The 15,094-nt window shown below is 48.8% G+C and overlaps 1 protein-coding gene across 9 annotated transcripts in view; it reads left to right on the forward strand.

Annotated features, from left to right (window-relative positions):
* The window catches only part of SLC41A3 (solute carrier family 41 member 3), a 36,267-nt gene that overhangs the window by 16,785 nt on the left and 4,388 nt on the right, over positions 1–15,094 (forward strand). For 5 of the 9 annotated variants that reach the window (XM_050979387.1, XM_030227967.2, XM_018915118.3 and 2 more), the window contains exons 5-11: positions 247–391; positions 2,404–2,550; positions 5,185–5,329; positions 6,187–6,266; positions 8,101–8,235; positions 9,025–9,173; positions 11,643–13,308. In XM_050979387.1, the coding sequence (XP_050835344.1) occupies positions 247–391; positions 2,404–2,550; positions 5,185–5,329; positions 6,187–6,266; positions 8,101–8,235; positions 9,025–9,173; positions 11,643–11,828 (987 nt within the window). In that variant the 3' untranslated portion in view covers positions 11,829–13,308. Of the gene's footprint in view, positions 1–246; positions 392–2,403; positions 2,551–5,184; positions 5,330–6,186; positions 6,267–8,100; positions 8,236–9,024; positions 9,174–11,642; positions 13,309–15,094 lie in introns of those variants that run through there. The other 4 variants (XR_007778668.1, XR_007778667.1, XR_007778666.1 and 1 more) reach the window with 1 other exon arrangement.

Raw genomic sequence — 15,094 nt, forward strand, 5'->3', positions numbered from 1 at the left:
GCTGCTGGACTCGGTGTCCTTTGCTGAAGTGTTATCTGCCCTTTGCAGGCCCCCAGAGATTTTCTGCAAACTTTGTCAGGATTTCTTTTTTTGATTTAGTGGAGCCTTGCAGGGATGCTGTTTAAATACTCAATCAGCATCTGTGCCAGGCTTTGCCCTCCAGGCTGTGGCAGTGCTGCAGTGGTGGAGCCAGGGCTGCCAGGAGCAGATGTGGGTGAGTGCTCACAGCTGTCCTTTGGTCCCCAGGTCCAGGCCACCGTGGTGGGGCTGCTGGCTGCTGTGGCTGCTGTGATCCTGGGAGCCATCTCCAAGGGCTCTGTGGAGCTGAGCCAGGCTGCTGTGCTGTGTGCCAGCAGTGTGACCACGGCATTCATAGCTGCACTTTCCCTTGGTGAGTGGTTCTGCTTCCTCAGATCAACCCTGTGGCCTCAGGGAATGAACTGTCCCTTCCACCAGGGAGGCCCAGCTGGCATCCCTCTGGTCTGGCAGAGGGAGGAGGGGTGCAGGGAGCTGTGCTGCTGCTTTCATCCTCTCTGCATCCTGCCTTTGCTTCTCTTCCCCCATGGTCTGTGGCTCTCAGCATCCACAGGCAGCAATAAAATGTGCTTCAGCTGACACATGAAAAGTGCCCCAAGCTGTGCATGGCTGTACAAACCCCCCCCCCACTCTGTGTCTCTGGGGTGTCACAAGAGCCATCTGCACTGTCCCTTTCCTAGGGGAGGGTGAAATAATGTCACCCAGGGAATGGAGGGTCTGATAGCTGACAATCCAGACCACGCCCGAGATGGGTCACCCCACACCCTGTGGCCAGCCCTGCAGTTTGCCTGCTGTGAGCTGGGAGCCAGCAGTGCTCTCCCCTGGCTCTCCTCTTCCAGGGGAATGTGAAGGGCTGGGCAGCAGGAGCTGCTCTGAGTGGCCTGAAGATCTCCAGTTTGTGGGTCTGCCATAGGAGGGCAGCATGATACCCTGAATGGAGCAGCTGGCACAAAGGATGCTGCAAGTTTTCTAAATGAAAGGAACAAGTTAGAACAACTGCATATCCTGGAGCTGGAGTCAAAGGGTGACTGGAGATGCCTTTGATGGAAAACGTGGGATGAGGCAGTAGTTAAAAACCAGCAGCTCAGCTTTCATTACTCTCCCCTGCACTCTCCCTCCTTGCTGTGGTACAGAGAGGCTTTGCTGCTGTACTCTCTCAGGTCTGACATCAGTTTTTTCCTGGACATGTCACAGGCAGCCTGTGTGGGTGTGCACGAGGGGAAGCTGCTGTTTTTATGGGCCAGGGAGGGGAGCAGCATGAGGGGAGGGGAGTGTGGGTGTCTGGGAGGGCTGCTGTGGAAATGTCACGTTGTGTGAGGATGTGTTTTTGTGTTAGGGATGTTGTATCAGGGAAGATGCATATGGAGCATTTCACTGATGCTCCTGTGCATGCTCAGCTGTGGAGGGGCTGTGAGGCACAGTCAGGTTGTGAGCTGGAGGAGGAATCACCATTTCTTGGGCTTCCTTTGGTGCAGCCTGTCAGCCACAGAGGGACTTTGAAGGGATGGCTCATGTCTCAAGGCTGCCTTTGCTAGTTAGCAGTAGAGCCTGGCCAGGGTTTATTCCAGGTGCTTTTTCCACAGCCCTGTGAGAGATCTGACAGCTCAGGGATTCCCACATGTTCACCAGGGTTTTGGGTTTGTGCTCCTAAACTTGGGCAAGCAAAACCTCTCTTCTCCCCAGGAATGCTGAAATATTCCAGGGGCACCTCAGAGGACAAGGGAGGAGATGTGGGCCACCACCATAACCCCTTGACTCTGGAGCTGCTCACAGCATCAATGTCCACCCAGTGCAAATTAAAGCAGCCCCAAAGGCTCTGGGACATGAAGGCTCAGTCTGATGGCTGGACTGAAAGGCTAATGCAGGCTACTGAAAGGAAGCTCATCGCTCCTGGGTGATTCAAACTTGGAGAAATTTCAGTCTAAAATGGAAAATATCTTTGTGCTGTGGAATCCAGAGGAGGGGATGGCACCAAGAGGCTGCTGCATGCCTGCTGTGTGCTTATCTATGAGTGTGCTTCGTGCCTGCTCCTGCTTCAAGGCAGCAAAGATGGGGAGCTAAATGTGCTCAGGAGGGGAGCTTCTACATTTGGGCTGCCTGCTGGTATCTGCTTTGATCCCTGGAATTTGCTTGTGTGCCTCTGGGCCCTTGGTGAAGTTTATAAGAACAGAGTCATGCACTCCAGGTTGGTGAAAACAAAAGGACAAATTCTTGGGGGTGCCCAATCTCCAGCTGCATGGTGCTGCTGTGGGTAACGTGCTTCTTGCTTCTCTCAGACCCCCACGTCCCTCTGGGAACCAGAGCAGCAGCTCTGGGGTAAAACACAGCCAAATGCTCTCTCTGATGCCTGCTCTGTGTCTTCTCTAGGTCTGGTGATGATTGGTGTGATCATTGGAGCCAGGAAAGTTGGGATCAATCCAGACAATGTCGCCACACCCATAGCAGCGAGCCTGGGAGATTTGATAACCCTTTCCCTCCTGGCAGGAATCAGCAGCACACTCTTCAAATACATAGGTACAGTGTTCAGCAGGGGACTGCAGCTCAGCAAGGGAGCTCACAAATCCTTGGGAAATCACTGCAGCCTGCCTCAGCATTCCTGGCATGATTCAGAATGGAGGCTGTCATGCCACTGGGGTAGGAAAATGACCAAAGAGGCTTTTTCCAGGCTGTCTTTTAGTAACAAACTGGAAGGCAGAGCCTAGTAAACACAACTGGGATTTGTCAAAGAAATGACCAACATGTATTGTGCAGCTTTGGAACAGGAGGCTGACATATGTGACACTGAGACTGTTCCTCGATCTGTCACTAGCCAGGCAAAACTACTTCCTGTGCATGGGTAATAGGAATGGGTAATGGGTAATGGGTAATCCTTCTTCACAAGGCAATTCCAGGGTTTTGGCACTAGTGAAATATTCTTGTATCCTCTCACGTGGAGAGTCATGGATGAACAAGATATTCATTGGAGGGAAGTAGTCTGCAGTGTTTTGTGCCTGCAGGACTCTGAGTAGGAGTTGTGGTCTGGGGTTAGCTGTGCTGCTGGTTGCCAAAGGCTTGGGCACCTGTTGACCCTCAGAAGTTCAAAACATGGGTGATGTGTGTCTGTTGCTTTTAAAGTGTTAGGCTATTTACTGAGAGCCTAAGCTAGAACAGAAACGGGAAAATGAAAAGATCCAGCAAACTCAATTCCACTTGAAACCCAAACTGTTGCTCCAGACTGAGCAGAAGCAGTGAGGCAGCTGTTCTCAGTTTGCATAACTCATTCCATGTGCAAGCACAAGTGAGGGAGTGAAGGAGCCCACACTGCAGGGAGAGGCCTATGAATTGCTTCCATCCTGTCCTCCTTGAGCTTCAGAGGTGCTTTTTTTTTATCAGGATTTTTCCATGATGCCATTGCACCTGCCTCTGTAAAGCTAATCTATCTTTCAGTTGCTGTGCCTCAGATAGGATCTCCCAGGGAGCACAGGGCAGAACAACATGATGATAACCTCTGTGGCTGTGACCAGAGAGCATTTCTGGGGTTGCCAGAGTAGTTTGGAGAGCCTCTTGAGAGGGAAAATAGTCAGCACATAGACACCAAGTCGTTGGGAGCATGAAGTGAAGCAGGTAGAAGGATGGCACTGCTGATGGTGCTTGAACAAACCCATTTCCCTGCCCAGTGGGTAATAAGGTGCAAGTCACACTCTAAAAACTTCTGGGTCCTAGCAGAATGTGTATACATCCTTCAGAAATACTGATGAGCCTGTAAAGTTTGCAGTACTGTGTGCCACCTGGTGCAGCACCTTCTCCTTCTGCAGAATATCTTCTTGCCAGAGAAGATTCTCAGTTTTTTTTTTTTTTTTTTAATTGCCTCTGGTCCTTTTCAGTCCTGCATAAAGGAGATACAAACTGTGCCAAAGGGTTTCAGCTTGCTTGTGGGCTGCCTGTGAGAGAATGTGGCAGAACTGGAATGTGGAGCCTGAAGACCATTCATCCCACCAGGAGCCTTCCTGTGGGCTCTGATAAGGTTTGATCAACTCCAGTGCTCTGTGCCTGCATTATTTAAGAAGGAATTAATTGCTCAAAACAACGTGTTGTGTGGGGAAGAGACCCAGTTCAGCAGCTAAGTCTGTCATACAACCCACCTGTCCTGGATGACTCCAGAGGGTGAAGTGCACTGACCAAACTCTTGACCCCCAGGAGGAATTTCATTTCAGTGCCCACTGAAGCCTCTCATGAAGAGTTGCACCTCTTTGTGTAAGAGCCTTTCACTCCCAGAAGATGCCATCACGTCAGGGCTGTCTTTCCCAGGCAGCCCAAGGCCCTGGCAGTGGTGCTGTTAAAAATGCACACCTTGAGCTGCTTCATCTCCCAGACTACCTGCAAAGCCAGCATTACATCCCACTGCCTTTGGCCCCAGCTCAGAGACCAGATGGAGAGCTTTGTTGAAGAAGCATTTTTTTGTATCAAAAGCATTGGCATCAGCCCTATTGCTCGAAGGTGTTTCTCATGCTTCTGAGTCATGTTTATTTTCTTTTAGTGCTGCACATCTACTTGTTTTTTAATTTCTTTGCTTCTAAAGATCCAAGGCTATGCCTCTGCTGAATGGAAAAAGCACCTAATGGAAACTCATGCAAGCCAGCACAAAAGAAACCCCAGATCTGAACTGGCTTATATGTGCCAGAGAACATTTGTTCCCATAGAGCAGACCAGCTGCTCAGCAATTCTGCTGGCTTGTCTCCTGAAGTACTTCTTACCTTGTTTTAGGTGAAGGTCTGAGGTGTCTGCCCTGAGTGGGATGCAGCTTCCACACAGGAGTTTCCCCCTTGCCCTGCTGTTTGATTTGCACCCTGAAGCCAGGAATTTTGTAACTTTTTGTCTTTCTCAGTTGGAGATGGAATTGGAGAGTTGTTCGTCTTCAAATATAATGTGCTTTGAATCCTGCTGATTTTCAAACAGCATCCTCTAGCAGTGAATTTCAGGGATTAATTATGAATTTCTGTGTGGAATGAGGTGGTTTTGTGGGGACTATCATGCTTCATGTGATTTTTCCTGTAACATAACTCGGTTGGAGCAAGGATCCTGCTGCATTTCTTCCCATCTTTGTGCATTACTATTTTGGCATCCGGTGAAGCTACGGGTATTTAATTCAATATTTCTTTTCCTTACCAGATGTGAAGTACCTTTCTCCACTGATCTGTGCTGTATTCATTGTCATGATCCCTCTCTGGGTTGCCATTGCCAAGCAAAGCCCATCCCTGGCTGAAGTCCTGAAGTCTGGGTGGCAGCCAGTCATTGTTGCCATGAGCATCAGCAGGTAAACGAGGCACGGCTCCCTGAGCACCCTGCAGAGACACCCTGGGCTCACTCAGAGGGCCACCAAAGGTGACACTGGCAGGGACAGCAGCAGGGTATTTGCCCAGAGCTTCTCAGCCATTGGTGACTCTCCAACAGACTCTCTGTAAAGTTTGAAGTGCTCTGTGCCACCTGCAGCACCTTCTCCTGCTGCAGAATATCCTCTTGCCAGAGAAGATTCTCATTTTTTTTTTCTTTAATTGCCTCTGGTCCTTCTCAGTCCTGCATAAAGGAGATACAAACTGTGCCAAAGGGTTTCAGTCTGTCTCTCTTATTTGTGAGACAGCTGATAAGGAGCCCCCAAAGGACTGGGAAAAGCAAATCATTCTAAGTCTCACTGGCACATCCAGGCACCACATGGGTGAAAGCCAGGAAACTGAAAGCACAGATGATGATCATCACAAATTGTCAGGCTTCAACCTCATTCTTATCCAGCTCTGTAAAGAGAAAATACTGGCAAATGTAGAGCCAGGTAGTTCCTTCTTCCTGTGCTACATCTTTCAGCTGAGATCTGGAAGAGAATTTTTAAAACCTGCTAAGTCCAGTATAGAAGTGTAACAAAACTTTGTGGGAGATGCTAATGCTTTCCTAACTACTACCAGTTTTGGTTGGGGGTGGGCAAGGATGTCCTTCTGAACTCATTATGCCAATAACAAAATTCTGTTGGTGGAAGCTGAGCTGTAAAAGGAGTACATGGTGAACAGTCCAGCCCTGGCAATGGGGAAGATGCAGCAACCCATGGCAGGGTGCTATTTTCAGTGTGGGAATTGCCCTGGGAAAAGATTGGTCCAACCTCATTAGGTGTCCTTTTCTTAACAGCATTGGTGGGCTCATCCTGGACAAAACTGTAACTGACCCAAACTTTGAAGGCATGGCAGTCTTCACACCTGTGATTAATGGTAGGTTGGGCATGGGGGTTCTATGCATGCTTTTATTTGTACCTCCCCTTCCTCCCAAGGCTTCTGGCATCCACCATTGCCCCTACATAGAGGTCAGTGTTCAATTCCCTGCTCCCATGGTGAGTGGAAGTGAAGCTGCTGCTCCCCGTCACATTCCTGCTTATGTTTTGAAGTGTCTCTGGAGCAAACAGCAGTGAGGACAGAGCTGTGCAAAAAGGTTAACAGCATCTCTGAGAGCTACGTTGACACTTTTCATAAAATCACACCTGCTGGGGTGTCACAATAAATCCATTTTCCCTTGATTCCTTACCTCCACTCAGTGGTTTGTGTGGTGCAATCAGCTCCTATACAGAATGTTGATAACTGGTAATATAATTAGATTATACATGTGTATGTATCTGAGAGATTATATGCATGGATTTGGTATAATTGGATTTATATATATATATATATATATATAAATACATTTTGTGTATATTTATATTTATGCATGAGATAAATATATATCTTTATATATATGTATAAAGATTATATGCATGGATTACATATAATTGGATTTATATATATATCTCAACATATTTTGTGTATATTTATATCTATATCTATATTCACAGTACTTTTATGCACACACCTATCAGTACAAGCTGCTGGGGATCCTGGTGTCACTGAAGATCCACTAGCTTATTTTTCTGCTATTATGACATTCTTGTGGGACAGGCCCATTCCAAGGGAAACCCAGGTTCCTAGGGCCTTGTGCCACCCTCAAAGCATGGTGTCCTTTGGCAGTGCCAGGGTGTGTCACCCAGCTGCCACCTTCCTGGGTCTGCATAAGGACAACCACCCTGCTGACAAACCCTTTCCAGCATGGATAGTCAAGGAGCCAGCCTGGGAAGACAGCAGGGATTTAGCTGAGCAATGACAGCCCCAGAGCTGGCTCTGTGGGGACAGGTGACCCTTTTGGCAGAGCTGTGGCAGAGTTGTGCAGTGCTCTGTGTCTTTGCACAGGCAGCTCCTCACTCTGCCTGTTGAAATCCTGGCAGTGCATGGCTCAGGTCCCATCTTCAGCTGCAATGAGACAGCCTGAGTATTTTCACTTTAATTCCCATCTGGAAAATCTCACATTTAATGATGATTTTTTTCTCCAAGGAAGGGAAGGCATGAGAAGCCTGTAGCATCTGACTCACTGTTATCTTTCTGTGGCATTTCCACCCCGAAAATACTTAGGGTGGTGGAAGTTTGCTCCACAGATCATTATCCCTCTATTTCCCACTGGAAAATGTAGCTGCTTTTTCATGTTTGCTACAATTAATCAGTCTGGAATGAATTAATTTTCTTTAATTAGCTAACATTTTTTGGGTTCTAATTCATCCTCATGATTCCTTCTCATTGAACAAGTGTGTTAGGTACCTTCAGACAGACATATAATCACTCTCTGTGATGCTTTGTTGTCTTTCAAACAATAATGGTTCTCTGAGTGAGTAAATCCAAGAAGGGGCCATGAGCAGCATCTGCACAGCTTTCCCAGGTGTTGCTCCCAGACTGTGTCCAACCAGGTGCAATGACATCATCTCCAGAGGCCACATCCAGTGCTGGGGAGAAAGGGAAAATGTTTTCAGCCAGCAGTCAGAAGAACAAAATTACTGGGGCCTTCCTGATTTTTAGGAGCTGTTCCTGCAAAGTGCAGCACCCCTAGGGATGCAGGGATCAGGTTTTCTCTTTCTCTGACTGCTGCTCTCAGTGAATGCAGATTGACTCACCCTAGGCTGGGTTCTGGACTGCTGTTTCCTGCTTTGGTGAAGGTGGTTTACAGCTTTTCTGTGTTTTGTCCTCACAGGTGTTGGAGGGAATCTGGTTGCCATCCAAGCCAGCCGAATTTCTACATTCCTGCACTTCTGGAGCATGCCTGGAGTTTTGCCATACAAGATGAGGCAGAACTGGCCTAACCCATGCACCACATTCTTCTCATCAGGTAGACCCCGAACCCTTGGTGTCCACGTCTCTCTGTCATCACAGATAGCTCCTTTCCCAAGCCTGGCTGGTGAAGGACTGGCTGGGTTTCAAAGGCAGAACTTTCCCCTTCCTCAGAGAATACTCAGATCAGAGAGGAAGCATCCTTGCAGTGGGCAGCATGAAAAAAAGGCTTAAGGCATATTTGTTCACTGGCATGCAAAGAAAGTGGCCTTGAGGGAGCACTAAAGAAAGTAATTGAAAAAGAATCTTAGATTTGATCTAACAGAAAGTCATTTTAATGGCCAGCCTACAGCCATCACCTGTGGACAGAGCAGTGAATAGACCATAATCTTGCTGAAAATCAGCAATTCCTCCATCTTCAGCACTGGAAATGCTTGAGCATCAGCAAAACTCAATTTTGGGTCTGTTGTCTTTATGGAGTTCCTCTTGATTTTCCCTGTTAGGTTGAGAGTTAGTGCTAGATCAAGCTATAAACTGGGAAAATCTGTTGCAGTGAGGCAGAGCAGAAGTTGTGGGAGGCAGAGAGCAGCTGAGAGGAGTGTTTGCAAGAATCAGAGTGGATCAGCACGCAGCACAAAGCCTTTGGCATGCAGTTTCAGTGCTAGACAAAGCTGCTGGGCTGATCCTGCAGATGCTTCCTATGTGTGTGTGATCTAGAAAAGGCATTAACAATGAGATTGGTGGGAGGGGGCAGCCCCAGGTTTATGCATTAAAATATGCCCTGTGTCCTGTCCTCCCCTCACCCTCCCCAGCTGCTGTCACTCCTGTTTCTGTCTCTGCTCTGCAGGGGTGAATTCCAAGTCAGCCCGGGTCCTGTTCCTCCTGGTCATCCCAGGGCACCTGGTGTTCCTCTACACCATCCACCTGCTGCAGGGAGGCCACACATCCCTGTCCTTCACCTTTGTGATGTTCTATCTGGCTGCTGCTTTGCTGCAGGTAAACCCCAAACTCTCACCCAGAAGGAATCTATCAGATCACATAAAACCAGCATTCTCCAGGTTAAAAAGGAGTCACAGTAAAACATTCAGCAGCAGCCTCTGTTTCCTGTCATTTCAGGTGTGCTTCTGCCTAGAATCATGTACATTCTGTAGCTCCAGTAACACTTCACCCAAATTGCCAGGCTCTATTTTCCCACATGAGCACAATTGTGCTTTGGGGTGACTGAGGGATCAGGTGTGAGAGAAGGAAAAACTTTTCAACATCCCCTGAGCTGCAGTAAGTGTGCAGACACACACTCAGCAAGAAGTACCTTGCTTTGAAATGTTCACTCCCTGAGTCTCTAAGCTCCAGGTATTTCCAGGCTGCCACTACTCATCCCAGCAAGGTGAGAAGAAGTGAAAAGCAGCCAGCAGGTTCCCCCACCCATTTTGGAAACCACTGTCACATTTTATGGTGAAAACCTAGGGAACCCCTCTGGGCAGGGCCATGGGGGCAAAAAGCAAAGGGAAAGCCCAGGCCCTGAGCAGTTCATCTTCAAAAGTAAAAGCTCCTGGTAGGCAATGAGCAGATCATCTGATTTGTTCTGCTCGTTCCATTTTGCTGCTTTTCCTGCCCTGTAAACTTTATTTTCCTCACTCAGAAATTCATGTGGCTGTTGCCTGAACTCACAGAGGCTCTGACTTCACTTGCCCTTTTAAATGAGTGATTCATTGATTTGCATGATGAGGTGGCTGACTCTCACTTTGCCTTACAAGCAGCCTTGTGTCTGAGGGTGAATTCCTTGTGTGTGTAAACAATCAGTTTTCCTCGACCTTTGCACAGCCCTAAGCCCAGAAACACAGACACAGTTTAAAGGAAAATATTTATTCTTCTCTTTATGCATTGAGGCAACTGCTCAACCAAAGGCATGAAAATACAAGAATAAATGACAGCATAAAGAGCAGCATCCCAGCAACACCACTGACTCCAAAAGATTCCCATGGAGGCCAGTGGAGGAGGGTACACTCAGCCTGGCCCTTTTTTCCCCTCTGTTATGCTTTATAAAGAAAGACAGAAAGATAAAGAGTTGGGGGAAAGTTTGGGTCAGTTGGAGGAAGCCCAAGATCAGAGGCCCAGAAAACATGACCTCAGAGGAGTGATTGAATGGCCTGGGGTTAACTGGTCCAAAGTAGAGACACTTGGGAAAGGTCTGGTTAACAGCCTTTAAAATGCCAAACTTCTGCAGGGAAGGACAGAATAACATTTGCTACGTGGTCATGAGGGGAGGAAACATGAAACCATGGATTTCAAATGGAAAAAGGCAGATTTAGGCTAGGCCTTGGAAAAAAACAAAAATGGGGAAAAAAAAACCTGTGGGGCTGAGTGCTTTAAGTGTGGCATCTCCTTCTGTGAGGGTTGTTTAGCACAGGTTAAACATGTTTTCCATCAGGAAAGATGTGGATGTATTTGATCCTGAATTGAGGAAGACAAATGATCTATGTAAAACTCTCGAGTTTCCAGCCAGCTTTAGTTTCTGTGATTCTTTCATTTAATTTACTTCCCCCATCTCTCCTCCTTCCTTTCTCCCAACCCAGCTTGCAGTTTTCACCTTTAGAAATGCTGCCTCAGGCTTTGGTTCCTGATGTGCTGTGGTCTCCCATAGAGGGACCACAGATGTGGGGTGCAAATTCTCTCTCCCTTCTTAATTCAATTAACTAGACAGTCTTTAATCTTTAACCGAAGTATTTTTTCCTGCCATCTGTTTATCAGAATTGGGAATGAAATAAGAATTAAAAGAAATCGCAACAAAGATTTTTAAACTGTTGAGATGAAAAAAAAACTTTTTTTTTTTTTTCTATCATGTCAGTTCTGCTTGGGATGGCTTTGATGTAAAAACTGCCTCAAACTTCAGTTGTCCACTGAGACTTTTAGGAAAAACAAAGTAGACATGATCTGAATTTCTAATGGAAAAAAAGAAGGATGAAGAGAAAAAAGTCTGGCTACGAACTTATCCTTTGGGGTTGCTTGCATATTCACAGAAACCCTTCATCTGGTGGAGTGAGTGGGAGCACTCCCATTCAAGGCACAGGGATAGGAACTGTACATTGGGGAGACTCTTTGGGTGTGGCCAAGCACTGGTTTGGGCAGGCAGTGCTGGTGAGCAGTTCAAGCAGAGTCTCTGCACTTGTGGCTGGCAGCAGAGGGCTGTGGCACTGTGGGTTATGTGATGCCAAAGGGTAGGAGCCAGCTGCACCCATCCCATCCCATCCCATCCCATCCCATCCCATCCCATCCCATCCCATCCCATCCCATCCCATCCCAACCCACCCCACCCATCCCAGTGAGGAACCCCAGCTCTCTGGAGAAGATGTGAATGCTCAGTGATCCCTGTTATCTCTGGCTCCCTGCCATGGCCACCTCCCTTTGGCTTTGAGCCCAGGGTTTGTCTGTTTCCCTCTCTGTGCCCTCCTGTCTTGCCTCTCCCAGGTGGGGATCCTGCTCTACGTGGCTGACCTGATCGTGCGCCTGATGTGGAGGAAGGCTCTGGATCCAGACAATTTCTCCATCCCCTACCTCACTGCCCTGGGGGACCTGCTGGGCACTGGGTTCCTGGCCATCTGCTTCCGCCTGGTTTGGCTCATCCACGGCACAGACATGAACCAGGGCAACTGAGAGTCCCTGTGCTGCTCTCATCCCCTGTGTGACACGGTGCCAGGTGGGTGCCTGGCACTCTGTGCTGGCTCACCTGGCTGGGCTGGGCCTCCCCTGCCCCCCTGCCACCCCCTGCCCTCCCCACCGTGCCTTACAGCTGGCCCCGAGGAATCAGCACCCACAAACTCCTGCCCTTGGAGGGGAGCAAAGCGGATTTAAGGAGCACCCCCTGCTCACAGCTGGCAAAAAGGAAACAAGAAGCAGTTGGGCCACTGGGGAGGGAGGAAGGAAAGAAGGAAGGAAAGGAGCATTTGGGCCGTGGTGTCAATCCCCAGCACTGAGCCAGCCCCGAGGCTGCTCCAAAGCCTGCCGAGGTCACTGTGTCTGATCCTGCAAGTGGACATTGCAGCCCCTCCACCAGACTCTGACTTTCCACCGAGGGAAATTCCTTATTCACCCCACTTATCTCCTGCTCCTGGAGTAGCAGAGCAACCAGGTCAGAGGCTCAGGATCTGAGGCAGTGAGCTGCTGGCTCATGCCCAGTGGAGGTTATCTAGGGATACCACCTACCTGCCCTGACAGCATCGCTGGTGTCTGACCAAAAAGCTGGTTAGGTTGCATTTTGGGGGCAGGAAGGTTTGTTTTTACGGTTTATGAAATGTCCAGTAGTTCAAATGTTTATAGAAACACACACATAAATAAAGTGGGTAAAAAAAAAAAAAGAGCAATGCTGTGGATTTGCAGGTTGCTTTTTTCTTGCCACAACTCTGTCTGGTTTTAGTTCTTGCCAGTAAGAATTTCTTGGTTTTTTCTTATCTACTCAGGGTTGGACAACACAATTTTAATAGGGTTTCAGGAAAATCAGTTTCCTAGCAAAGTATGTTTTGACACCCACATGTTTCAGGTCAGAATTAAAGCCTCTCCCACAGTCACCATCCACTCTGGACCTGCCTATGTTGGTCTGGGTGATGATCAGGCACAAGGCTGTGGCCAGTGACTCCTCAGGCCCTTGCTCCAGGGTGGCAATCTCGTGCTACCAAGGACATGTCAGGGAGGCTTTTGGGGCTGGAAGCAGCCAGTTCTCTCTGAAATTGAAGAAGCACAAGAGTCCTCCAGATAATAAGATGCTGAAGAGTCAGGAGCTGAGGAGATGGATCAAACCTTTGAAAAATGTCACTAGGCCTCACCTTTATTAATTATCTGCCTTCTTGTTGGAGAAGGGAAAAGGGGAGGTCAAGTCCCTCGTGATGCCTTATTCAAGGACCTGGCCAGCTCTAAAACACTTGAACCTCAGCTGTGTTGAGTGCCTGCTGGCTGTGGCTGTTCCATTGCTCCCAGTTCTGCTCTGGTGTCCCAGAGCCTCTGCAGAGCTGAGGACCTTGCATGGGCTCCACACATGGCTGAAGGTCCCTGGCAGTGAAAGCTGAGCAGCTCTGGGCTGCCAGGCATCGGGAAATGCACTCCCTGAAAAATAAAAGAGCTGTAACCTCCCCTTTCCCAAGTTTCCTCTTCCTTTTTTTTTGTCATGAAGGACAAATTGCCTGGTGCTGCTGAGCTGGAGAGGCTGTGCACAGCAGCTCCCTGGCAGGGAGGTTTCAGCACACACTGCCCTGCCTTGGGTGTCACTGCTTTATCCCCAGCTGCAGCCCCTGGGGGAAGCAAAGCATCTGACTGGCAGTCCCACTTTGAGGGGCACCTTAGAGGATGTGTACATGCATATTTTAATAACTTCAGCTTAGTGCTTTACTATGTAAAGCTTTAATAGCTCAAATTTGTCACTGGCTTGAGCAGTCCTGGCAAGTGACTCCTCCTGCCCCAACACCATGTTTCCTCCTCCTTGCTGCATCATCCCCACCACCTCAGAGAGGCTCTCTCTGGAGCCTGGTGCTTGTGCTGATCTTGTGAATCAGGTAAGGCTGGTGCTGCAGCCAGGCTGCTGGGGACGCCCCAGCCCTCTACAGGATCCTGAACATGTGAAACTCCTTCTGCTTTTCTCTTGTTAGCACAGATTTGGCCCTGCTTCCTCCAGTCCTGCAAAAGACCTAGACTGGAGCCAGTGACTGGTGCAAGGGACCCCAGTCACACTCCTGCAGCATCAAATCCCAGTGCTCAGTGCACAGCTGCTTCTCTGCTGTGTGCTTGCAGCAAAGCCCTGGCACTGGCATGTCCCTTCACTGGGGGATTTCTGGGCAGAACTCAGCCTAATCTTGTTGTCACAGTTGACAGAGGACAGGGATGGGAACACGTAATGGATGCCATCTGTGTCCTACTTGTGGCACTCAGCTGTGCCAAGGTGACCCATGCTGCACCTTGCCTGTGCTGGGACTGGGGGTTGCCCCCTGCAGGAGGCACTGGGGCTCAGGGGGGCTGTGGGGCAATGACAGAGGGCACAGCAAGATGTGCAGCTCTCCAGGGCACCCCTTGGTGGGCAGCCAAGCTTAAGCCTTGTGCCTGTGGACTTAGTGCAGGGAAGGCACTTAAGACTTCAAATTGCTTCCAGCCTCAAGAGAAATGATATAACCAGAGGAAATGGTTTCAATAAAAAGGGATTTTTTCCTTTTTTTTTTTTAATAAGAGCAGTGAGAGGCTAGTTATTTGGCTGCTCAACATGTTTAGCTTTCCTCTTTTTTTCTTGTCTGTGCAAATGAGAAAGGGTCTTTGCTAAGAAAGCTGATATGTAACCCCAGAGCACAGCTTGGATCAGCATTCCCGTGACTCTGCCTGAACTTGCTCCTCTAAGAAAGCACCCCCAGCCCTCCCAGTGAGTGGGCAGCACTGCTCTGTCCCCTGGCACCAGTTGCCCCAGCCATCCCAGCAGGGCCAGAAGCCCCTGAGTTGTCCAGGCATCCTCCCCCTTCCCTCCCCTTAAAAGCAGAAATTTGATGTTTAATACCTGCAGGCTCCTCAGTTTCTAAGAATCTTCAGTACATCACAGCAGGCCCTACCTGGCTTTATGCTCCCTGTGGTGCTGTGTTGGAGCAAATTGGCCAGGGAGGAGATTTGGGGATGGGGTTGTTTGACTCCCTTTTCCTCCACAAATTTCAGTTTCAGAGCAGACTTGTGTGGGTAGCAGAGTCCAGACAGGGTGGGGACATTTCATAGGGATTTCTGTCTAACCCAGCAGGGAAATCCCTGCTAGCCTGGCTTCTCTGCTGCTGTGTCTGTCATTACTGTGCCCAGCTTGTCACTGGGCTGGACCCACCCTGCCAGAGACACCAGCACCTCAGTTTCAGCCAACAGTGACCTTTATTTGTATTTAGTCCTCATAGCTCCCAGATAAGTAATAG

Source organism: Serinus canaria, chromosome 12 (assembly GCF_022539315.1).
Source record: "Serinus canaria isolate serCan28SL12 chromosome 12, serCan2020, whole genome shotgun sequence".
NCBI classification, from domain to species: Eukaryota; Metazoa; Chordata; class Aves; order Passeriformes; family Fringillidae; genus Serinus; species Serinus canaria.